The 26,408-nt window shown below is 37.9% G+C and overlaps 1 protein-coding gene across 5 annotated transcripts in view; it reads left to right on the forward strand.

The window, feature by feature from the left end:
* The window catches only part of LOC104591880 (nuclear factor kappa-B-binding protein), a 30,467-nt gene that overhangs the window by 758 nt on the left and 3,301 nt on the right, over positions 1–26,408 (forward strand). For 4 of the 5 annotated variants that reach the window (XR_016085752.1, XM_010250966.3, XM_010250969.3 and 1 more), the window contains exons 2-7: positions 2,311–2,744; positions 2,845–2,981; positions 9,753–9,866; positions 10,155–10,238; positions 19,044–19,223; positions 20,737–20,878. Coding sequence is in view for 4 of the 5 variants with exons in the window: in XM_010250966.3 (XP_010249268.1) it covers positions 2,424–2,744; positions 2,845–2,981; positions 9,753–9,866; positions 10,155–10,238; positions 19,044–19,223; positions 20,737–20,878 (978 nt within the window). In the remaining variant the exon portion in view is untranslated. The remainder of the gene's footprint in view (positions 1–2,310; positions 2,745–2,844; positions 2,982–9,752; positions 9,867–10,154; positions 10,239–19,043; positions 19,224–20,736; positions 20,879–26,408) is intronic. The other variant, XM_010250968.3, reaches the window with a different exon arrangement.

A 26,408-nucleotide genomic window follows, 5' to 3' on the forward strand; every position in this document is an offset into this window, starting at 1 on the left:
GAAAAAGAATATTGATTACCATATTGGTGAAAGGCGAGAAGATTGCGCCTTTCTTTATCACTTAAATTGATGTTTATACGTAATTGGTTTTGTACTTTTGTTAGTGGACTTGTCCTTAAAACATGATACTTATGTTGGCCAATGGGGTTACTACTTTATTAGAGAGAAAAGAAATTCATGTGAACGTGCAGTATGCTTGGATGTCAAACTTGCATGGAAGCATTCAAAATAATAAATATACTGAATTCCAAAGACATACGCATTCCCATTGTTGGACTGGGAGTGCTTATTATGTGAATATCACTTCCTTTAATTTCTAACTCCACACAGGAGTTCCATATTTACTAACCTTAAGCTGCTAACTCTAAAAGTTATTTTATTAATATAATGGATTTGACTAATCCAACAATGGTTGGAACTGAGTTCAACATATTTAACAGGAAACTGGTTTGATAAACGTTCTGCTTTTTAGAGCATTCGCTTTTTTCCCTTTTATTCTTTTAGCACAGTAATTTTTTAAACTTATCCATGAAAATTCAGAAATTTATTTTCTGTAAGATTTGTTTTATGGGTCAATGTCGCTGCTAATTTTGAGATATGTGTAAGAGAGATTTACACATGTAATGAGAGTTATTAACTTGAACAATTGAACCAACGCTTTTTTTTTTTTATATATATTTCACAATATCATAATAAGATAGTGCTATGACTTTTAAGCCTTATACAAATGTAATATGGATCTTCATATTTGGATGTCACATTTTTCCCTTTTAAGCTGATAATACTTTTCTCTGAAGTAGATACATATATCTCTATTAGAGCCTAAAAACTCATGGAAAATCAATTTACAATCAAGTTAGTGGGTAATAGCAAGTTAATCACATTTTTAGCATTGGTGTGAATATAAAGAGCTGGCATGGTTGAAATGGACATGGATATGGGTGTCAGTATTCGGTGCATGTCGAGCAATTAGGACTCATCAAATAGAAAAATTGTAGACTTGTGATTTACACACATATATTAGAGAATAATGTGAAAGAAGTAAGAAATCAAAAGTAATGTTATTGCCTAACTTCAATCTCATGCAAAAATTAGCATAGTTTAAGGATATGCTTGCATATTTTAATATTAGTGTTTTATGTAACTTGGTAGCTGGTCTAGCCTGATGTCTTGAGGTGCTTGGCATATTCACTTTGTACTATATTCATAGTAATCATGGTTGCAGAAAATAACATGCCAAATTGCATCTGCCATATAATTTATGCTCCCTGTTACGGCCTCTAGTTGTACAGGGTATTCTATTTTCTCTTTAATGAAAACCAGACTTTACCTCTTTCAAATAAATAAATAACTAACATGCCAACATCTAGATTATACAATGGAGTTTTGATATAGTACAGTTCTTATGCAGGCATAGTGGAATATCTAAAATTATATAACAGATAATTTATGCTCTGTAGTCAAAAGGTCAATGTGTGGCATAAGATATTTTCATTTACTTTCACTTGAACGGACAGGTATGGAGTCAGACATCCTCAGGCAAGAGTCTGTTTTACTACTACAGTTTCTTAGGGTACTGGTGTGTGGTCACTTTTTTTCCCCTTTTCAAAGTAACTTTCTTTTTTTTTGGATAAGTGTTTTCTAAGTAACTTTCTCAGACCACAGGTATTAGAAAGGTTGTGTTTGTTGGAGTTAAAAGTTTGTGAAGTCTTAAAGGTACAACACCACAACGTGGAAAAAATATTTATTTGCTATACTCATTTATTGGGTTAGTGGTTGGGGATATGCTCAACGTGCATTTCCATGTTACTGAGGTCAGACTTTAAATATTAAACGGTAAATCTGCATATTGCTTTGTATAATTAAAGATCAACCTTGAGTTATTATCCAGTGGGTCTGGAACATGGTTAAAATTGTCAAGTGTTGACCAAGATAAAGAATGAATGTTCATACACACACACACAAACACATACAATATACAGATGCATTCGTCTACATGTTCTTGCATACAAATTTTTATGCTACTTTTGTTGAATCAGTGTAGTGCATCACATTTCTATACTATAGTGCTATGAATTAGTTACATCCATTGTCTCCATTGCATTTTTGTTGCAAATATTTGGATTACATCTCAATATCTGAAGCATCTATTAAAAACAGTATTTATTTTGCCTAGATTATTCATTTTATTGAGATTCTGAAATTAAAGTACATTGTGACTGTTTGATTCTATAAATCATACATAATATGTAAATATACTTACTGAGTTAAGATCCAAGCAGATAATGACGATATGCTTTGTCAATGAAGGTCTCCGGTTTGCACATTATTTGATGAAAAATTTCCTCAACATTGACCAGGAAGATATCCCGTGCCATTATATGAAACTCTGTCAGTAATATCTCTTAAATATTGCCCACAGCATGGCAGCTGGACAGCAGAAAAAGCGATTGAATGCTTCCAGTGTCATAAGTTGCAACTTGCAGGATCAGTATAGAGAGAAAAAGAAGAAGAATTTGGAATCACCACCTAATGTATTGAATATGAGATCTCATATTTCACTTGAGTGGGATAACATCCAAAAGAGAGCTGTTGCCAAAAAGGAACAGATTGGGATATCTTGGAGGGACTTGTCTCCATTTCCTGATTTTGTTCCTCATCGTCACACGGGTTTAGCAGATGTTTTTGCTATTCCCTGGGAGATTTTTGGGTTGGAAAACATGACTGGGGTACTTTCTTATGAGGTAACAATAAGTTGATGTTTATGCTTCTGTAATATATTTGCATCTATGCATATTTTTGTGGAATATTTTGAGGGATGTCCCATGTTATCTATATCTTTAGGTTTGGGAGACACTTCTATCAGAAAAGGAGAGAGATTTTCTTATTCAGTTTCTTCCCAGTGGGACAGATGCTGAACAAGTTGTGCAAGCATTACTCTTGGGGGAAAACTTTCATTTTGGAAATCCATTCCTTAAGTGGTAAGTTTTGATATATCTATTTCCAAAACTTAATGACAGAGCTCTTTTCATGTTTTTTTATTGTCATTTATTTATAGAATTATGATGGAAAAGTAGAGGTTTAAATCGTGTTGTGTGCATTAAAGAGGAAGATCAAAAAGTCTTGATGGTGATGCTTATAGGATGATGACGATGTCCTATTACAGTGGAGGACTTCCTAATTATGAAAAAGCTGCAATTAATTTGGTGGTGTTTGTTTATCATAAAGACTGATATACTATTTCATGGCACAGAAGTTTCATGCAAGTATTTTTTTGACTTGTATATTTTTTTCTTCTTAAATGTTAGGCATTTTTAGCTGTAATCTACAACTAGTGACAGTCCTGAAATTTTGGACATGACTTCCAGTGTAATACCTTTTGGGGAAATTTCATAAATTTTGTTCAAGAATATGAAAAATCTGAAAAGATTTGGAAAAATTAAAATATTAGAAGAAACACAAAATTTATATATGAAATTTCAGGAAATGTTGAAAGAGGTGTATAATTACACACTCAAAATGTTTAGAAAAACACTATCTACAAAAAACAATAGAATTGGCATTGATTAGAAAATCTAATTTATTATATGGCAGGTATACTTATAAATACTTGATTATTTAACTATTTTTTTAAAAAGTTCTGCAGTCTAGAAAGCCCAGTAAGCATTGCTGATCCAAAGGTCCATAATCAACAATTCCAAGTAAATTTTTCTTTAATTTATGCAAAAAACGTGCTTTGGGTGTTTTCTATGCCTCATAATTGTTGCCTATTGATTTTGGCAAAATTGATGAAATTTCCTTGGCTGTGTTTGATTTGAAAGAAAAGGTAGAGAAAGGAAGGGGAAGGTAGGGAATCCTGTCAGCCTTAACGTTTCATCTGAACTTGGAATATTGTATTTAATAGAAAATTTGACTGGTATGCCCAAAGTTTTTGAAATATTGGGGAAATATCGAGAGACATTTGGATTTTTTTTTTGGTTCCAAGGGTTTATATTTTGCCTCTTAGGGGAAGATCATGCTCTGTTTCAGGGAAATTGTGAACCAGGGTACAGATTGGGATATCTTCATGTTAAGCCTAGTCCCTATTACCTAACTTGCTTATACTTTTACAAACACCATTAATTGGTTATGACATTGTAGTCTTGCTGTCTACTTCCACTATTAGATTCCTTATATTCATCATTTTACTCATTCTAAATCCCTGCACCACAGCTAGCAATTTGGTCATATTAGAATAACCAATCACTATAGGCCCTGAAAAAAGTGCTGGAATTGTTTCACAGCTATCTTTGAGCACACATCCTATGCCTGAATTGCCCAATTTCCCTAGATACATCTGTCAAAGTCAAGTTTAGCTTGATTCATAGCTGGTGGGATCCATTTGACAATGATATTGGGCCTTGAGCTTGTAGAGTGGGCTACAATCCACCATCTACAAAGAGTAGCTCCCTTGGGAAAGGGTTCAAAGATCTTTAGTGTCTTGATCCAATACACCACTTTTATTGATATGTTCTCAATAACTTTCTTTTTCTAGGTAGCTTCTTCATATTGAATATTCTTGCTTTCCATTCTTCCCAAAGAGACCAGAGACCAAAGGATGATGATGGCTTTAGTGCCCTTCCATGCAATCTTTCCTCCTTTCTTGGTTGGTTATAGAAGTCTTGAATAAGCTTTGGGGACCACCTGCCACCAAAAAGAGTAGAAAACAATTCCAAAATTGTACTATTTTTGGATTTGACTTGGAAGTGGAGAAGATTGAAACGTGGGGCTGTGGGCAACCCTTGAATGGGGGAAAAGAGAGGGTATTGGGAATGAGAAGGGTAAACGACAGACTATTCTTGTTTATGTTCCACAACAAGGAAATGGCGGAGAAGATCCTGGACTTAGAATCAAGGATGGAAAGGGAGTTTGACCTTCGACTTGGCTAGTGGTACCTGATGGCAAGCACATTAACAGAACAGAGAAGAAAAAGGGCAGTGTGGGTTGATGTTTTTGGAATTATTGTTGTCAAAATCTTTCAATTTACTATATGATTCACGATTTGAATCACGAATCCCAAGGGTTTCGATTCAAATCTTATGTCTGAATCCTATTCTGCAAAAACCTTACGTTTTTTGTTTGAATACTAGAATTTGATTCATAAATCTTATGATTCACTACAATTCAAATAAATTTAATTAAGAATTAGTTCTCTACTTTGTTATGTTTTTGTTTATATTTAGTTTTGCTAAGGGGGACTTTTTTTTTTTAAATTCTATTATCTTAGGTACATATATGGTATACATAGATTAAAATAGGGTTCCTATATATATATATATTTAGCTTTTTAATATATCTATAATTCGTTTTTTGACAAGTTAATAAAAAATAGAAATAATCTTATGATTTATGATATGATTCACGATTTGGTTCAATTCAACTCTCTACAATTTACGATAGATTACAATTTTCAAAACATTGGTTGGAATCCCACTGCATGGATAGAGTATTCTTACCTTTGAGGCATCAGAGATCATCATGGCAAGTTGCTGAAGTTCGACGGCAGGAATAGATCCTGGGATAAATCGGACTTGGCGAGACTATTGGTAGAGGTGGAGGATATTTCAAGTATACCAAGCAAATTGAACTTGCTATTTTTAGGGGAGAAATATGAACTGAGGCTAGTTGTGGAGGGAGAAGATGCTACATTCCTGCGAAATGCACAAGCAAATACGAGGAAAGAGGTGGGGAAACACAGATGGGAGATGATTGAGAGAGGCAGAGGACTGTTACAGAAGCAGGGATGATGAAAAGTCAAGAACAGGTGGAGGTTGAGATTTGAAAGGGCAAAAGCAGAAATTGGGGGTGGGGTGGGAGGAAAGGGTGATGGATGGGGGGAAGGGGTATACGAGGAGACAAGAGAGTTGGAGCATAGGAGATGGTGGTCAGTTGAATAAATGGAATGGGGCCCACAATGAGAAAGGAAGATGAAGGTATATTAGAAAAGAAAATAGTTCGATGGGGTTAAGGGTTACAAAAAGTAGGGGTAAATTTGGAAATAGGAAAATAGAGGGAGATTGAGGATTACAAAGGAGTTGAAGAAAGACTGGGTCTGGGTGGTGACAAGGTTTGAAGCATAAAAGGTCTCATTGGTGCTGAGTGTGGGAAGATGAACTGAGAGGATCATGAGGAATTGCACCCCGATCTAGGAAATAGCAAAGGGAAGAGTATGGTGGGGCGGGACTAACAAGGATAGGAGCAGGAAAGCTTAAAGGAGGATGGCCTGGTGTTGGAAGTGTGTACAACGACGATGCAGGCATGCCAAACTCAGGAAGAAGGTCGGTCTCCAAGACTTTTTGAGATCAAAACAGAGGGGAAGGAGGAAGGAACAGTCGAGAACGAAAAAGAAGTCATTTTAAGAAAAAAGTGACAGTCAGTGGGTCCTGTATTGATGAGGTAACTCCAATTATTTCTCATTTCTGACACATTAGCTGAGTTAAGAAGAGAAGAGGAGGAGGGGAGGTAAGGGAAGGAGAAGAAGAGGAGAGGGGAGGAGGGGGGAAGAGAAAGAGGCAGATGGGAAGGAAGGGGGTAGGGTTTATAACAGGAGAAGAAAGTTGTTAATGGCTTTCTTGGGAAAAGAAGGGGGAGGAGGGAGGTGCAAGAGAAGTAGAGGAGATAGGGGAAGAGGAGGAGTGTGGGAAAGAATTAGAGGAAAGGGGGAAGGAGGTTCAAGACAGTGTAGAAGTGATGCATAATGGGGAAGTGGAATAAACTGGTGGAAATTGAGGTTATGGTTGGAAAATCTTTTGGATTGTTCTTCTGGGGTGGGGAAGGATTTGTGAGGATTGCTTTTGAACAATTTGTAAAGAAGAAAAGAGAAGAGAAAAAAAGAAGAAAAGAATTGGAGAAGGATAAGGGCTGGGGTGAAGAAGGTTGAGAAGAGGTTTGAGGGTGTGAAGTTGTGAGACAGGGCAGGAGTAAGGGGGTAGGGAGGATGAGGATGAGGCCATTAAGTTGGATTATAAGAGGACTGAGGAAAGGAAGAAGAAGGGCATTGGTTAAAATCTGATTAGAATTCACAAACTAGAGGTGCTTCTGTTACAGGATGCGAAATTGGAGAACTGTGATATGAGGTTGAAGATCGAGATATGGGGAGAAAATTTGGACTGGGTTTCAGTTCTTCTAGAATTTGAGCAAGTTGTTGGAAAGCTTTTGGAGTGTCCTTGTATTGCAAGCTTGTATTGTTGATCTTTTCCATTTTGTCTAGTTATATGGGTGTGTCATCTTGACAACCATTAGTATTGTAACGTTTCCCTTTTTTATTTTAATAAAATTTTCTCTTTATTCTTCAAGAAAAAAAAGAACCTGTACCATTCTTTCTGAGATAGCCTATAATTGTAACGTTTCCCTTTTTTATTTTAATAAAATTTTCTCTTTATTCTTCAAGAAAAAAAAGAACCTGTACCATTCTTTCTGAGATAGCCTATAATTGTAACGTTTCCCTTTTTTATTTTAATAAAATTTTCTCTTTATTCTTCAAGAAAAAAAAGAACCTGTACCATTCTTTCTGAGATAGCCTATAAGTGTAAGATTCCCCTTCCACCACTAAATGTTTATAATTTAGAGATATAGCTTGTCTCAATGCTTGTGGATCTGCGAATGATTCTTCCTGTTAAATTACCAAAGCTAATGGGTCTGGAGAACAAACCAAGTTCAAGTATGTTTCCACCACAACTCCTAAACACTCTGCCTATGCCTGAAGAACCTGGATTCCTAAGCTGCACCCATTAAAGTTCAACTTGATGAATCCAGGGACAATAGGATTGTTGCTGATGATGATCTTGCTACAAATTGTCAATTTCTAGTGATGTCTTCTATGAAAGGAGTAAATGCTTCCATATATTTCATCCAACAAAATTTTATCTCCTTTCTTTGGTAGAAAGAAGGAAGATGAGCTAAAGATGCGGCATTGCTATTGATTGTGGCATGAAGAAGTATGTAGAAGTGCCGAAAAAGTGAATTTGGCTGTAGTTGGATCAGGTTTAGATTGGATCAAATACATCACATCCGATCTGATTATTAAACCTTTGGATCCAAATCCAACCCCAAATCTGATATGCCGGACTCTAATAGGATTCATAGTTAATCTGCATCCAACTTATTATGCTTAAAGTGACAAGAAAAATAATAAACTAATAACTTTTAACTATACATGAATAATAAATGTATATAATGCAAAATATCAAAATTATCAATTATAAACTTTATAATATCTATATACAGAGTATATCTATATATGGCATGTAAATTTAGTAATAACAGGAGTGTAAATCGGGATACACTTGTGATTGGAAACCAAGAGATAACTCAATGTGACCATTTCTGGTACCTTGGTTCAATAATTTGTAACAAGGGAGAGGATGAGGAGGATGCCACCTAGAGAATTAGAGTGGGTTGGGCAAAATGGACGGTGTGTCTGGACTTTTGTGTGATAGGAGAATACCATTTAGATTAAAAAGAAAATTCTATAAAACAGTTGTAAGGCCAGCTATGTTGTATGGAGCTGAGTGTTGGGCAGTCAAGAAACAACATATTCAGAAAATGGTTGTGGCAGAAATGCGAATGCTAAGATGGATGAGTGGAAAAACTAGAAAGGATAGGATCAGGAATGAAGCCATCTGTAGAAACCTAGGAGTAGCTCCAATAAGTGATAAAATGAGAGAGTAGGCTAAGATGGTTTGGTCATGTGCATAGAAGAGCACCAACAGCTCCAGTTAGAACTTAGAAGAAGTGATTTGTTACAAGTGGAAGGGGTTAGAAGAACTAGGGGTAGACCAAAAAGGACATGGGTAGAAGTAGTAAGAAGTGATTTAACACTAATAATTTAACTGTGGATATGGACCATATGGTTTTAAATAGATCGGATTGGTGAAACAGGATTCATGTAGCCAACCAACTCCATATAGTTGGGATAAGGCATGGATGATGATGATGATATACACACATTATTATCCTACATATAAACATAAAATAATAATTTTTTAATTGGACCGAATGGGGTTAAATCCGCATTGAGTTGATTATTAATCAGATGCAAGTTTTAACATCCAAATCCAAGATAATCGAATTCGGTGTTGAATTGGGTATCAGACTTTCAGAGTCCATTGACAGCCCTAAAAGTAACAGTGGAAAGGCATATCAAGTAATACAATAGAATGACGAAGAACTTCAAGGAGGGGCTGCAGCTCGCGCCTCTCGCTGGGATGTTGTATGAACTCACTCTAAATTTGCTTCTGAATTACTAAATTTATTATCATTCGTCAAAAAATAGAATGACCAAGAACATGAGTTGGATGAATTGATGATGGAACAATTGTATCTCTTTGTTCTATTACTATTGCTTCTTGTTTATTTTGCTTCTGCTTCTCCTAAAAAGGACAATACTCCATGCACTGTATGAATCTTCTCTAAGGTCTCCTGACAGTGACAGGTCTATGGGTGGTTGGTTGGGGTGTTAATATCAGTGTATTTTTTGTGCCCAAATGTAAAAACAAAATTTTTCATGCCAACTTGCAATTTACTTGTTTAGAACTTAAGAGATAATTATGAAGTGTGCAACTTGGGCAGGCTCAGATTGCAGTGTAAAATCAAGTCGGGTAACCATCTTGCACCTCTAATAACTAAAATGGATATAAACCTTTCACTGATATCTGAATTATGTGGAGTACCATATTTTGATGTGCTTTGTTTTTTTGAACATGTTATTGCAGGGGGTCCTCACTGTGTTCTGGTGATCTTCACCCAGATGCTATTCTTTGCCAGGAACAAAATTTCAAGACTAACAAGAAAGCTTACTACTCAGAGTTGCAAAAGTATCACAATGAGTATGTAATATTAAGTTAAGATACTGCTATTACTTAAAGATTTTATTTAGTGTTTACAAGGGATCATCTTGTGTGTGGTAATCTGGGACTGGGAGGAGAATTATAATGAGCAACTTGTGAGAAAATAGGGGTGATCAGCTATATGCTGTTTTCTTTGTATGCTACTACCTATGATTGTGGATAGTAGGGATTTTCCTATTCAAATCAATAACAGTTTTTTACTGTTCATTATTGAAAAAGGTTCATTTTAGTGTGCATGGTCGTAATCTCTTAAACCTCTTGTTGCAGTATTGTTCAGAATCTGCAGAAGTGGAAGGAGAGATGGGCAAGCAGCAAGGACCCTGAGAAGGATATTGTCCAGAAGATTTGGAGGTTGTTCTTCTTTATTGTTGTGTTTTTCAGAGAATGTGCCTACTTAAGTAGAAAGTATTCTTTACAATATATGGTCACTTTATGGGTCGTTCTGTGTTGAGTTTTGCACTGTGTACTACCACCTTCATTTTTTCTTGATACTAAATAAAAAATTTTATTAGAAGTACAAAAAAGAACAAAATACAGCTGAGATAATCACCAAGGTAAACAGAATCAAGAGATCCCAGTAAACACCCAATTTAGGCACCTATTAACAGTCACTACTCTCCCCACTGAACAGGAAAAATGTGAAAAACAACCAATGTTCCAACAAGAGCTGCATCTCAATCCCCAAAAGCCTTCTGGTTCAAGTTAATCAATCAAACAACCATTACACCTTCAACCACCCCATTAATATTCTCTAATTTCCTCATTGGAGTTTAGTAGTAGCTTTACCTTTCTCTAACTCTCATCTGACTCCAAGAAAATTTTCCTTGCCATTTTTTTATCAGTATTTTCCTTGCAAAACCTCTTCACCTCCTAAGAAGCCCAGCCTCCTACCAACCTCTACTTTTTTTTTTTTTTTTGAAAAGGTAAGGTAATTTATTAAATTAAGAACCAGTACAAAGGAGCCTAGGTCATTAGAGGCTGCCTAGAGCCACTACAAATTACAGATACAACCAGTTCTGAGATCTAAACAACATACTCAAATTCTGATTTTTAAACAACTCCGATGCCGACACCCAGGACAGAAGTTTACCCACAGCTATCTGCACCATTTCCTCTGAAGATTTAGCTTTGCCCTGAAAAATTCTGTTATTTCTTTCAATCCAAATAGTCCAAAGCACAATAGCCGGGATAGTCTTCCAAACCAAGATAACTTTCTTGCTGAGACCCTCAATCTGCCAACACAACAGCAGATCCTTCACAGAAATTGGCATTACCCAGCTGATTTCCAAAGCTTGGAGAAAATGCTTCCAAATATAATTCGAGACTGGGCAATGTAAGGCCAGATGTTCAGTAGTTTCTACTACCCTACCACATAAGCCACATGACATATCCGAAATCTGAATGCCACACTTCACTAGATTAACTTTGGATAGACATTTATTTAAAGCCATTGTCCAGAGCAAAAACTTCACTTTAGAAGGACTGAATGAGCTCCAAATCTGCCTTGCCAGAGTTTTCCTGACCTGAACTTATCAACTTACTGAACATAGAATTAACAGAAAACATGCCATCAGCTTCCCATTTCCATCTCCAAGCATCCTCCATGTTTGGGTCAATCCTCTAGTTCTGGAGCAGGCCCAACAGAATTGCATACTCCTCAATTTCCCAGTCAAAGAGGCGCCTCCTACAAGTTAGGTTCCAACTGAAAGAGTTACCATCCACATTGAAATTCTCAGCCACCGAGGAATCCTGATTTACAGAAATTTGATACAAGAGAGGAAAGGCATCTTTCAGACACACTTCAGAACACCAAGAGTCTTTCCAAAATTTGATTCTTTCCCCATTTCCCAAGTTGTAACCGAATTCTTCCTCAAATAAACTAGTGTTGTTCATTATACCTGTCCAAATGGAACTTATTCCTTTTGAAATAGGAGAATTGGATCTCCAATCACCCCAGTCCACTCCATATTAGTCCATAATCAGCTTTCTCCACCAAGCGTTTCTTTCATTTGCAGATCTCCAAAGCCATTTACATAGGAGGGCAGAATTGAATTTCTTCAATTTTCTTATTCCTAACCCTCCAACTTCTTTAGGAAGACACACTTGATCCTAGTTTACAACATGAACCTCCTTCTCCTCCTCCCAACCTCTCCAAAGAAAGTTTTTTTGTAATTGCTCCACTCTGTTAGCCACTTTGGAAGAAATAGGAAATAGAGAGAGGTAATAAGTAGGTAAATTAGAAAGAATACTCTTAATCAAAATCACTCTCCCCCCAAAAGAAAGGTATTTAGCTTTCCAGAAAGCCAATTTCTTCTACATTCTTTCAACCACTGGATTCCAAATCTGAAAGGAAGTATATTTAGCTCCCAGAGGGAGCCCCAAGTACTTGATCGGAAGATGGGTAGTCTGACAAGCCATAACTTCTGCACAAACTTCTAGATTTGTAACAAGACCTACAGGGATAATCTGAGATTTACTCAAATTAACCTTAAGGCTAGACATCACCTCAAACCAACTCAAAATTCCAAGCACCACCTCCAATTGATTAGGAGAAGCATCAACAAAGCATAAGGTGTCATCAGCAAATTGAAGAATATTGACTTTTTCTTTCCCCGGAGCAATTGCGAAGCCCTCCCAAAGCCCATTCTCAGCAGCCTTCTTGCTAAAGAGAGATAAAATTTCCATGACACAAATGAAGAGTAGGGGAGAGAGAGGGTCACCTTGCATCAAACCTCTTGAACATCAAAAAAACCCTGTCGTTTGCTCGTTAATTAAGATGGAGAACTTAGGAATCTTAACACAAACTCTGATCCAGTTTCTCCAAAAGCTGCCCAAAATTCATTTTCTCTAAAACCAGATCCAAGCAGTGCCAGTTAACATGATCATAAGCTTTTTCAATATCCAGTTTACACAGAACACTTGGGGTCCCCTCTCTTATTTTGGACTCCAACAGTTCATTAGCAATGAGAATAGAGTCAACCATTTGTCTACCCGGGACAAAAGCACTTTGGTTACAAGAGATAACACTGCCTAACACACACTTCATTCTTTCAACCAAAACCTTAGCCAAGATTTTGTAGAAACTGTGCAAGAGACTAATGGGCCCGAAGTCCTCTATATTGACAGCCCCCTCAATTTTTGGAATAAGAGCGATGAAAGTTGCATTCAAACTTCTCTAAAAGGAGGCATTAGTGTGAAATGCTTGAAACACCTGCATCAGATCACTCCTCACAATATCCCAACATTTTAAATAGAATAGATTAGAGAACCCATCAGGACCCGGTGATTTATCATTTTCTAGCTTCTTTACTGCACCCTTAATTTCCTCTTCTGAGAATGGTCTCTCTAACCAGATTTTCTGCTCTTCATTTAACTTATTAAATTGGAGCTCGGAGGGAAAAGGTCTATGAACCCACTTCTCTTTATAAAGGTTCTTATAGAAAGAAGTAGCTACAGATTTGACTTCAGAACTAGACTCACCACACCTGTCCTCCCACACCAGCTTGCTGATTGAAGAGAACCTAGCACGAGCATTTGCCATTTTGTGAAAGAACTTTGTATTTTTATCCCCCTCTTTAAGCCAAATGGATTTAGCTCTGTCTCCACTTCCTCTCTTCCTCAACTGCCATCTTATCATATCTGATTTTTGCAATTGACCTCTTAAGTCTCAGATCTTCAGACAAGGGACCCACCTCTTCAGCTCTATCAATCTCTACAATGGTGCTCAACAAAGCCTTCTTATCAGTAACCCACTTCATATTCTTCTCCTTACTCCAAATTTTTAGTTTACCCTTGATAACCTTTAATTTTGATGCCATAACGAAAGGAACTAGAGCCCTCCACTTGCAACTCATTCCACACAGAGCTGATTAAGGGGATAAGATTTTCCTCCTCAAACCAAGCATTTTCAAACTTAAACGGGGATTTGACTATCTCACGGAGACCACAAACAAGCTGAATAGGGCTATGGTCGGACATCGGTCTAGGAAGGGTAAGCTGTCTGAAATCAGGAAAGAATTCATCCCAGTTTGAAGAAACCAAGAATCTGTCCAGCCTAACCAGGGTTGGGACAGATTGGTTATTGGTCCAAGTGAATCTATTACCCTGAATTGGGGACATCCATTAATTCCATACTGTTTATGAAGTCAGCAAACATGTTCATCGAACCAGTTCTTCTACCCCCTGTATTCTTCTCATCCACCGAAATAGTTGCATTAAAATCACCCCCAATTACCCAAGGACAGTTTTGAGGGTCTCTCAAATCTGATAATTCCACCCAAAAAGCCACCCGAAAGTTAGCATCAATAGGACCATAAACGTTTGTGACTTGAATAAGTTTTCCATCTTGTAGTTTCAGTCTCAGAGTGATTGAGAAATTACTAATTCTACAAGAAACCAAAGAACAAAAAGTAGGGTCCCAAAGGCTCACAATTCCACCAGCACTCCCCAAGGCAGCCAAGGCCTTCCATCTGACCTGACCCTCCCCCCAAACACTTCGAATTGTAGCAGCATCAACCCACTCCAGCTTAGTTTCTTGGAGCAAGACAATCTTAGACTTCGATTGCTTCAAAGAATCACATACCATCATCCTCCTCCTTCTCGACCCCAGTCCTCTAACATTCCAGGAAAGAATTTTCACTTCCATAAGAAAAAACTAAAGAAAAGGACCCACACTTCACATCTTCTTAGACCCCCTTGCAGCCCCTTCACTGCATACCCGCCTTATCATTCAGACCCCAAGTTAATCTCATCATTTCTCTGCTTCTCTTTGTTTTTAATCCCCCCTTTTTTGTTGCCAATTTTCCCCTCTCCATAAGCACTCTTTGTTCAATTCCTTCCAAGAACTTAATAGTATCAACTTCCATCGAAATTCCCAGGAAAGTCCCCAGCCCCAGAAGTTTCGATGTCACCCAAGAAGATTGATTAGTTTCAGACTTACTGTCCTTGCCTACCTCCGCGGCTGATGAACTCGCTTTCCCCTTGTTTCCTAGCAAGACTTCTCCGTTGCTTCTCCTCATTTGCTTGGGGCTTACACCACTATTTCCCAACTCTTTGGATTGATCAAGACAATTTCCCACATTCCCACTATGAACCTCATTACCCACCACCGCAATAGGGGTCGCCACCAATGGAGTCTCTTCCATTGGCACCAGAGGAAGCTCTTGACTTTGTTGCCGCTTGTTGTCCATCTCCCACACACTTTTTGAAGAAGACCAAACTTTTTGAGATGAAGTAGCAGCCTGACTCAGATCACCCATCACCATATTATCAGGGCTAGGAATGTGGGCTAGAGGAGAACCAACACTTGGATTCAATTGCTGTTTGGATGGTAGACTAACCCAGGTCGGTTCCAACCGAACCGGACTATAACCTATTTGTCTACTAGTGCGCCACCGAGGCTCACTAAAAAACTTTTTACCTTCAAGTTTCTTCGCCAATTGAGTAGAGAGGGTAGACAAGGACTTAAATCTAGCTTGATCCGAATCCGGAACCTGAGTCCAAATCTGAATCTCCTCATCCTCCTTGGAACCCAATCCGGCCCCTTGTTGAGTCTCCCTCCCCTTAAACCTCGAGACCTCCACATCTGATTCCGCGTGTAGTTCTTTAATGCATTGCTTTATGAGAGTTTTTAAATCCTCCACCCTCGGAAAATCCCCACTTCTTCCCTTCATTAATTTTGGGGTGCAAGATTCAAAGCACTCAGCTTGAGGACGATCCTGGCCGTCCAGCGGAACTGCTTATGGACGGATCAGATTGATCCCACGATCATCTTCTTCCCCTTCGTCGACCTCCGGCGAGCTACTCAGTGGCGGTTAACTCAATGACCTTTATGGAACTCTTGCGGCAGTGAGCTTTCTCTCTCGTCTTCTAGGACCACCATGTTAGAGATTTCCAAGCTCCTTCCCTGCAATCGGAAATGACTGTTCTCATGAATCTCCTGCGTCCAACTTCAGACCGTCGACAGCAACTCAGGCCAAATACAAATTTCAAAAACCGACTCCCCCACAACAACCTCCACTTTTTCAGGAATCTTCCCAGACCTTTTCACCTTCATTCGAGCCCACTCACAGGTTGAAAGCTCCTCAGGGGAGTCATCGGTTTCCATGAAACCACCGCAAGCATCCCCTATGTTCTTGATCACAATCGGGCACCACAATATTAGAGGAAGACCATACACCCTCACCCAGATGGTTTTTGAACGATCTGAATCTTCGCTTGATTCCGGATAGAAGCAGCCAGCGCTTGCCCCCCACCAATCCAGAAAGAGATGATTTTTCCCCATTTGCCATGGACCTTGCTTAAGGATCCAAGTCGTCGTTGATCTCGACGAGAATATGAACAGGAAGAGGTCATCGGCTAATTTCTTTACTTTCACTCCTCCCACCTCCTCCCAACATCTACTTACCCATTTTTCCACTTCTTGAAAACCCGCCCTCCACTGAAATCTTCCCACCAAGCAATCTCTCAGGAATCTCCTTCTAGCCTCTACGCCTTGGGACTCTGTAAATATCATTTGTCTGTCCTCCACCTTCTTGATTTCAGACTGCCCAAAATTCGGCCAAACTCCAGTCGAAACCGCCTTACTGTAAGAGAAGTTCGGTCTCCTCCTCGCTCCCTTCTCTACACCCCTGTACCAATTCCTAGCTTCCCATCTCCTTCCACCTCTCTGATCTTTCCGAAGAGATCTACCTCGAAACGTCTTCACCCCGAGCACTCAACCTCGAAACATCATCATTTCAGACCCCACTCAACCCGTATTCATGTCCCGTATTCATCTCCTTCCACCTCTTCTGATCTTTCCGAAGAGATCTACCTCGAAACATCTTCACCCCGAGCACTCAACCTCGAAACATCATCATTTTCCTTCTTTTGTTGGAGGGGACTTCAAAATTATTAAGTTCAGATAGTGGATTAGGACTTTTTGATTAATATCATGAAGAGGTGTAGTTTTGGGAATGTATGGTGTAAATGAATTAGAGGTTGTTTGCAAACAAGTTACCTTTCTGTTTTAGTGAATGGCTCGGCAGTTGATTTCATTGAAGGCTTATGAGGCCTTAGACAAGGTGATCCACTCTCTCCCCTCTACTTTTTCAATCACCCTACTGAGGTCCACTTTCTTATCCACATTGATTGAACACCTTATCAATAATTATCTATCAAGAAAAAAAAAATTAGTATCGCCTTCAGTCAAGATCCTTTTGAATGCTTGCACTATTTGCTTCTTTTTATCATTAATGAATGCTTTTATCATTGTTGCTGATAATAAAGAGTATATCATAGTGGTCCATGATTTCTTTAGGACTTCTTTGTAAATGTGGCTTGAAAAGTTCTTGGGGATGACATCCTTGTCATCACATTGTAATGCTACAGCTTTATTTAATTCTAATAAAATAATTACCTTCTGCTGATAAAAAAAGACTATATGTCGTAGTGGTCATGATTTGTCACAGCACCTATGAGGTATTTTAGACTCGAAAATTACCAACATCTTTGAGGTGACAGCAATGTCATGACGAGAAAGGGTACATTACACTGTACTACAAGGAGTTAAAATTGCAAGGATTTGTAAAACTAAACTTTTATGGAAGCAATCAAGGTAACCCAGTCCCCTCTGGAATAGGAGTTTTGAGAAACCCAGAAGGACATGTCATTGCTTTGTTCTTAGGCCCAGTGGGAATGGGGGGCTCAGCTAGAGCTGAATTACTTGCTATGCTACAAGGAATTAAAATTGCAAGTTGAATATGCTAAATGTGGTGATTGAAGGGGATTCAAAACTGGTGGTGGGATGGTTGAAGGAACCAGAATCCATAATTTGGTGCTCTAGGGATGAAATGAAAAGGTTTAAATGGCTCACTAGAAGTATGAACTTGAGGATACAATGGGTGAGGAGATCAACTAATGGGATGGCCAATACTTTAGCTAAGTAATAGATGACTAGAATTTTTTTTGGTATAGGTTTCAAATGTAATGATTTAGCTTTCTTGTAAGGAGAGGTAGCACCTTGTGCCTCTCTATGGTACCTACAGTGTGTGCTGTGTGACCAAATGGAGGAGGAAAACAACCATTTGTTCTTACGTTGCTTTGTTTCTGCTGTAATCTGGGGGCATTTCTTGTCATCCTCGGGCTTATCTTGGGCCATGCCAAATGCTGTGTAAGACCTGTTATGGTGCTGGGAGATCCAAGGCCTATCTAAGCTGGCAAAAAGTGCGTGGATGTCTGTTCCTGCAGCAGTGATCAGCACCATCTGGGCAGAAAGAAATAATAGAATTTTCAAAAACAAATCAAAAGATGTAGACTGTCTAATCTCTATTTCATTTGGCAAGTTGGTGTCTTGGAATGCAGCTGTGAAAGGTCTCCAAACCAGGGTACTTGGAGCCAAACTTAGATCTAGAAGCCTTCTAGAGTTGTAATGTTTTATGGGCTTCAGGCCTTGTGTATGGCTCTTATTTGTGGGGCCTCTCTGGGTTCTTCTTTTCTGATAATAATAAATTTACCTTATCTTTTCCAAAAAAAAGGATGCTTGTAATGCTTATTTTTTATTGATTAATAAATGTAATTTTTACTTATCAAAAAAAAAGAGAAAGGGAACATTACGTTTTTGAAATTTTAGTTCTGTTTTTTGATGATTTACTTTTCTCTTTGGTTTTATTCATATCTCTTTAGATTGTTTATTGTGTAGCTTTATTTTTTAATTTTTAAAAATAAACTTTGGGCAGAAAGAGATACTATTCAAGGTGATCAGAAATAGAATTTGAAAGAGAGTTTGCTGCATGCATATTAAACTCTGTTTTACATGCCTGTGGCTTTTTAGCACTGCAGAGAATTCAATATTTACTTACAGTCCTAAATGGAGAGGATCATCTAAACCATTTTCTGTAAAATTCCTTTGAAAGTTGTAAGATGTCTTGGAATTTTTATAACCTAAATTTTTGAACTTGATCAACTGTGAATAGAATTAGAATGTACTCCCCTACTTCTCTATGTTGGCTGATAATATCAGAGGTATGCTTTTTGTAACTTTGATGTGTGTTCTTACCAACTATTGGAGGTCAATACTTGACATGATGATGGTTATCTATTAAAAAGTTTCTTGATGTGATCCATCTAGTGACTATTTTGGAGTTCATTTTAACATTCTAGTTCCCTTTTTACCAGGTCTTCACGAAAGCGTGTGGAAAATGGTCTTGAATCTTATGTTAATGAATCTAAACCATGTGATCCAGAAGAGATTATGGCAGCAACTGCGGAATCTTGTTCTTGGGTTGCAGATGAAAAAGTATGCGGTAGGAAAAGGCAGAGTTTATTGATAATGAAGCATGGAGAACCACAAGAAAGGTACTCCAAAAAAAATCATTTGATCAGTCTTATTACCAGATCAATGGGGGCAGTGTATATTTGATTCTGCAGAGCTTTAATTTCTTTATGATCTCTCAGATAAAAATATTCTCTTAAGTAGTGTTGGAAGTGAGCTCAGCTTAGCTTTTTCCAAGCTTAACTTGGCCTCATAAAGTAGTAGTTGTATTCTGGTTTTGGGTCAGGTCCTGGCAAGCTTAAAGTGGTGGGGCTTTTAGGTTTGGCCTATTAAATATCTGGCAAGCTTGAACTCAGCTTGATAGGCTTGTTAAGTTGATCTTTGATAATTGGTTCATTTGAGCCCAATTTTGTGAACTGAGCTGCAGTATAAGGTCCACAATTATCATGAAACTAAAAGAAAAGAATTGGTAATTATTTATAGAATTTGCATTTATTATATCTCTTTTTTGGAGCAAGAGTAAAGTCTATTGTATTAATATTGGGCAAAGTGTTTCACATTACCTGTTTCAAAAAAAAAAAAGAAAAAAACTGGGAAAAGTATTCACAACAAGAATGAGGAACTGTATGGTGCACAGGGAGAGTGTACAACAATGAGAGTACACAGGTCATTTAACGGCAGAATTACAAAAAAAAAAAAAAGATAATCTTTTATAAGGCTGGAAGCTTGGGACCAAGAAAAAAATCTTTGCCACTGTGTTTTGTATCAGTTCATCTGTTTGAGAAGCTTTGCCTTCAAAAGCTCTGCTATTCCTATCCATCCAAATGGTCCAGAGAGCAGCCACAGGAATCAAACTTCAAACATGCTTGTCATTGCTTCAGAGACCTTCAAGATACCAACTCTCTAAGAAGCCAAGAGTTGTGCAAGGGAAGACCCAACTCAAATGAAGGTTTCCAAGCAAATAGGCCCATATAAGCCTTGAGATTGAACAGTGAAGAAAAAAATGGTCTGCTGTTTCCTGTTCTACGTTGCAAAGAGGATAGTAGGTAGATGTGATAGAGATGCCTCTTCTTACCAGCTTATCCTTAGTGAGACACTTACCCAAGGCTGGCGTCCATACTAGGAAGACCCAACTTGCATTTGCTATATCTAAATTGTACATAACATTATATTTGAATATATAAACTGCCCACACCTTAACTATTACAGGTAACCCACCTACCTGTCTTAGATCATTAGCTAAATGTGCTTCATTTATGTTCTGGCTTGACTAACATGCCCAGTAATTAAGTTCAGGTTAAGCTTAAGGGAATACAGTTCATGAACAATCTGATCTAGCTTGGTCATCGACAGCCTTACTCATAAGTAGTGCATTGTGTAGATGCCCCGCTTTCAAAAGATCAAGTTTGAGTGTATGACAAATAATAGAGACTAGAGGCTTCTAAATTTGTTTGACACTTTTTTGGATTATCTGCTTTGAGCCATTGGGGTGCAGGAGTTTGATCGAGGCAAAAGTGTTTTTTTCCCCTTTTTTTTTAATTTATGCTGTACTGCATTATTCTGGTGTGAATCTTAGTTAGTATCCTCTATGTGCAGGAAGGGAACCATGGACAAGCGTAGAAATTTATTGGTGGCTTTAGAAAGGCCTAAGGTGATGGCAAATTCAATAAAAGAAGAAAAGCCACAAAAGCTTTATATCCGCTCTTGTGATGGTGCTAAATATATGTCTTATTTCAAGGTTAGAATGTTCTGTATGATTCAAATTTTTATGCAGTTCCTGTGGGAAATATGCTTCACATTCTATTTAAATTTGTCTATTTTTCCTGTTATTTATATGGAAAGACTATTATGTTCTGTGTAGAAGATACTGTACTATCATTGGAGGAGCCTTTTAATATTCAGAACTTTGATATTTCTATTATTGTCAAAAATATTCTGTATGTCATGCCAAGATGCTCATTGATCTTCACATCTGCAAGTGAGGCTAGAGATATTTTGGGGAGGGTGAGGGATAAGGAGAGTGGGAATTTTCAATAGGGCTTTATTGGGGAAGTGGCTGTGGCGGTTCAGCTTAGGAGAGGAGGATAGTTCTTTGTGGAGGAGGGCTGTGGTGGGGAAGTATGGAGTTGTGAGATTTGGTTGGGAATCAAAGAAGGTGAGGGCTTCCTATGGGGTTAGTGTGTGGAAGGGGATCATGACCTTCAACAAGGAATTCAGGGATCTAACAAGCTTTGTAGTAGGGGATGGATCTAAAATCAGGTTTTGGGTGGATGAGTGGTGTGGGGTGGGAAGTCTCTGTGGCCTATGTCCAAAACTGTATATATTAACAGAGGCAGAAGTCACTATTAGTGGTTGCTATGAAAGGAGGGAGAGCAGCTGATCTGGAGTCCGAAATTCAGGAGGCCTTTATTGAACAGAGAAGTTGAAGAATGCATTTCTCTCTTGGAGAAATTGGAGGGTATAAAACCTACAATTCAGCTCAGAGATAAGCTTTGGTGGAAAGAGTGCAAGAATGGCAAGTTCACAGTAAAGTCTTGTTATCTGGCTCTCAGCAGATCTATCTCAGATGTGAATCACATTAAGGGCATTCAGGGAAACCCAGTTTCTCCAAGAGTGGAAGCTTTGGCTTGGCTGATAGCAATGGACAGCATTTTGACAGCCGATCACTTGAAATCCAGAGGCTTTAACATGGCTTCCAGATGCTGCCTTTGTGAGGAACAGGAGGAGAACATGATTCACCTATTCATCTCATGCGACTTCTCAAGATTCCTGTGGGATGTGTTTACTTCCATGTTTAGGGTCTCTGGATTTCACCCAATCACAACAGCTGAGATTTTTTCAACATGGCCTAGGATGTCTAGGTGCAAGAAGGTGAGGTTACTATGGAGTTGTATCCCATTTGCAATATGCTGGAACATATGGAAGGAAAGGAACAGGAGGACTTTTGAAGACAAGGCCTGTAGCATGGAGAAGATGGTTGCGGCTGTGGGCAGATCTGTGGTAGAATGGGTGTTGATTCTTCCTGAATTCAGTCATCAAAAAAAGGAGGCTTTTGGGAGTGGGTTAGGAGAGGTTTTGGGATATCAAATCTGTAATGTAATGTAGAGCCTGTTATCTAATTTGGTAGTAGGCTCTCTTGTTTTTCTTTGTATTCGGGTGCTGTCTCATCACCCTGATATGTAATTTCTTTTCATTTAATAAATTTTTTTCCATTTACTTATCAAAAAAAAAATATTTTGGACACTCTGAATGTGAAGCTGGTGTGGATTCCTAGGGAAGTGAACTCTGTAGCTGGCCACCTAGCCAAATCTGGAGCTCATAGAGAATTTATGTTTAGTGATACATCTTTGCCTGTGTAACCCTGTTTCTGCCTCTTTAAGGCTTCTGTACATCTTCTTATGTACCTGTTTTTTTTTAATAAAATTCACAGTTAACTTCTCTCAAAAAAAAAACAAAAAAAAAACTTCACATCTGCAAGTGAGGCTGTGTAGACTTAATCCAAACAACCACACCTTGGACAGGCCCAGACTTTACAAGGTAATATAGCAAATTAAAAAACAGCAGAAAATATGGTTCAGTCTGGTAGCCTGCATAGTGAGCATTGCTGCTCTACTACAGAAAAATAAAGGAATAAAAGAATCCCGCAATATTACCTCTCTCTCTCTCCAAAAAAAAGATACAAAACAATCTTAAATAGAAACCAGAGCCATATGCAACCCCATATAGTTGGGATAAGGCATCGATGATGAGAACGCTAGAGCCATAGAGTGATACAACTCAAAAACAGAAGCAAGAGAGATAACCCAAATAAACACATAAACCTATGACCTAAATACCGGAAAATATGTGTCACAATTCAATGAGAAAGAATATCGGCAAATGGGTTGGCAGATTTTCTAGCAAAACAAGGGGTACTTAGGAATCAGCTTTTTTTGGCTCATTTGTAAGCTTTATGATATAGTTTAGAGGCTGCACCTCGCACCTCCTTGCAGGGATTTATATGTATCCTTTTTTTTATTTTAAATAATAAAATTGCTATTATCTATCAAAAAAAAAGTTTTGATCCAATCCATGTACTAACCTACCATAAGATACTATGATTGTGGCAATAGCTTAGGGGACTATAAAAAAAGACCACCTAAAGCCAGATCTTGAGCATATTAAAAGCTAGCATTACCAAAACATTTAATTGAAACTGATGGCAATAGAATTGCCTAACAGATTGGAACTGATGATGTCCAAGTCAAGCAAGATGGAGTTGGCTAATGAAATGTCAATATGGTCAAATTGGACTGATGAATAAATCGAATGAAGTAGAGGTCCTAATGCAGACATGAAAACAAGGTAAGGATCAATGGAGAAAAAATTGGTTTTCCCTACAATAATGGAAACTTTTAATTTTTGGTAGGTCTGAGTTTTATAATAGTTGCTTTAGTTTATTAATACCCTAGGGATAGGGTTATTGTCTTAGATGGTGGAACTATTTCAAGAGTCTTGCCAGAGAGGTATTCAAATTTTGAAAAGTCGAAGATGTATTTTTAGGGATAAAAACTTGCCTGTTTTGTGATTTGATTTCATTGGATAGGTTATTGAATTACCTATCCAACAAATCAAAGATCTTGTAAATCTGACATGTTTTGAGAGAATTATGAATTTTTTTTCTGATAGGTGCCCATCTTTGATGATATTTGAGTCTTTATGTTTTCTTGGTCTATCTTGGAGTTGTTTTTAGTTTGTTTAGCTGTACTTGTAGTAGGATTATTAGAGTGTTTTCAGATTTCTTTTAGGAGGTGGAATCAATATTTGAGTATCCCTGTTTTGCCTTAGTTATCTGTTATTTTAAAAACCAATTGTTATATTTGGAATAAAAAAGAACAGATAGAGCTCAAAGATGTTAGGAAAGGTACATGACCTTCTCTACAGTGAGAAACAGATTACATCCCAATCAATGTTTCTCATACAAAAAAGAGAATCCCTACTGCAAACAGTGGATTTGGCACCTTAAGTTGACTCTGAAAGTCTGGGGGGAAATGGATTGAACTGAGAATTGGCTGGACCCCCAGAGGGGCTGCACTGCATACTCTGTAAGTCGGTGATCTGACAGAAAGGGGGAGAGAAAGAAAGAGGGAAACTGTGTGAGTCTTAGAGAACCCCTCTGACACACACACACAATGTCAGTGCTGAGAGCTATTTATACTTTCTTATTCATTAAGTGGGAAGGTGTCTAGAACCTTCCACACCACATCAGCCAAGGTGGTCGACTGTCTGCCACTGGTGTATTCTTATAATACGCTTTGAATTACTGCTTGGTGACCCAGGTTGGTCAATAGGCTGTGTTGACTCAACTTTGGCTCAAGATGGATTAAACCAGGTATGTGGTGATTCAAATATCTATGCTCTTGCACCCTGAAATCCTTATCCACTGACACAAGAGCAGAAGCGCCCTGCATTTTTCCTCAAACCATCCTCTCTAGTAGCTTTGCTTTAAAATATTCTTTTCTTTCTTTCTACCCATCACCACTGTTGGACTGGTGAGCCATAGGCATTTGCCTCTTCTATTTTAGTCTTTCACCCAGCAGGCTTCCAATAGCTCTTTAAGGGTACATGGACATGACCAACATAGATTTAAGGAACTGAGGAAACGGCCAACATAGGTTTAAGTCAGTGAGTAATCCCATTGTTTTTGGAATGTTAGAATTGAGTCAGTGGAATAAAAAAAAAAATTGTTTATAATTACCTTTAGGCAAAAGTGCAATATTCTTATTATTTACCCACCATGTACACCCTAGTAGGACCTTTCTCCTTGTTCGGTTATCCTATACCAATTCCTCATTTGTTGGATGCACAACATGAAATCCAACCCATCCCAAACCACAAATATACCAGAAAATAGTAAACAGCAAACAAAGACCATTAGATTAACAAGAATAAAAAAACTACTTTGACTAGGGTTGAGGATGTCGATTAGTGACTGCAATTTTTCAAAATAAAGAGGTTAAAAAGGCACCAATCGAGTGTCCAAAATATCATGGAGAAACACTCTATTTGTGGTCTGATATGAGATTGATCAGGTCTTTCCTGGGTTGAAGTTAATTTGGGTGATTCACAAAGTCACAATCTAGTTGTCCCGACCAGGAAAACAAGTGACAAAGTAGATTAGTGTCAATCATTGGTTGACACTGAAAACAGCCCCACGTTTTGGTGAACTGAAATGTCTAGCACTGGTTGGAACAGTCCATAATCATTATCTAAATATTCCAAATAAATTACTTGAAGCTTGAAATAAGTCCAGTCAGTAATGATGGAAAAAAGCCCACACCTGATAAAACTAAGAGTTAGGGTAACTATCAAAAAAAAGGAAGAGTTAGGGTGTTCTTTATTTGCTCTTTTTTTTTTATTTACATGAAATGTCTTCATCCAGTCAGTATTGTAATACTCAACTGTCCAGATCGGAACAAATTTAATTAATCACTATTATGAAAATTAATATTAAGACTTGAATCTCCGTAAAAATCCAGTGTTGGAGGTCTTAAACTTGATTACAATAGAAAACAAAACCCACTAAAAGAGAGCTACAGAGAAAAAACCTTCAAAACCGAGATGGAAGCATATATGGGCTATGGCTCAAAAATGGTAAAAAAGGGGGAAATTTGGCGTTTTTAAAACCAGCCTGGAAACAGAACTGTTATTCCGTCCAGGTCAAAGGGTGATCATGACATCATAATTAAATTACGAAATGTGTGTGTATAGAGAGAGTACAAAAATACAGAAAATATAGAAATTTGTAGCAAAAATTAGGGCTTATCTCTAATGTTATATATTCATGATTTTAACAAAAACGTGGCAAACAAGAATTATTTTTATTAATGATGAAAATGTCTAAAAATATAAAAACAGAAAAAAAAAGAGAAGTATTTGACCTGTGACCCACTAATTCGGTCAAATGGTTCAGTGGGTCTTTTTTGTTTTTATTTATTTTTGCAACAAACTGTTGGTAGTGGAACAGAGATAGAATCCTGGCCAGATGATGTGTTGACTGGTCTGACTAGCCAGTTCAACCACTCGTTGAAAACACTGAGAAAAACAACCTAAATAGACATATTGTCTCTACAACCTGAACTGACGCACTGAGATAAAATTACCCAATTGCAAAAACACGTACTGCAAACAAACCGTTGGCCTATTTGCATGGCTCAACTCAGGTATAATACCAAACCCAATACATCTAACATATAGTCCAAGCATATATGAATTAATTTAGAAACCAA

The sequence above is a fragment of the Nelumbo nucifera genome, chromosome 4 (assembly GCF_055504915.1).
Source record: "Nelumbo nucifera cultivar China Antique chromosome 4, China Antique-T2T, whole genome shotgun sequence".
Classification (NCBI taxonomy): domain Eukaryota; kingdom Viridiplantae; phylum Streptophyta; class Magnoliopsida; order Proteales; family Nelumbonaceae; genus Nelumbo; species Nelumbo nucifera.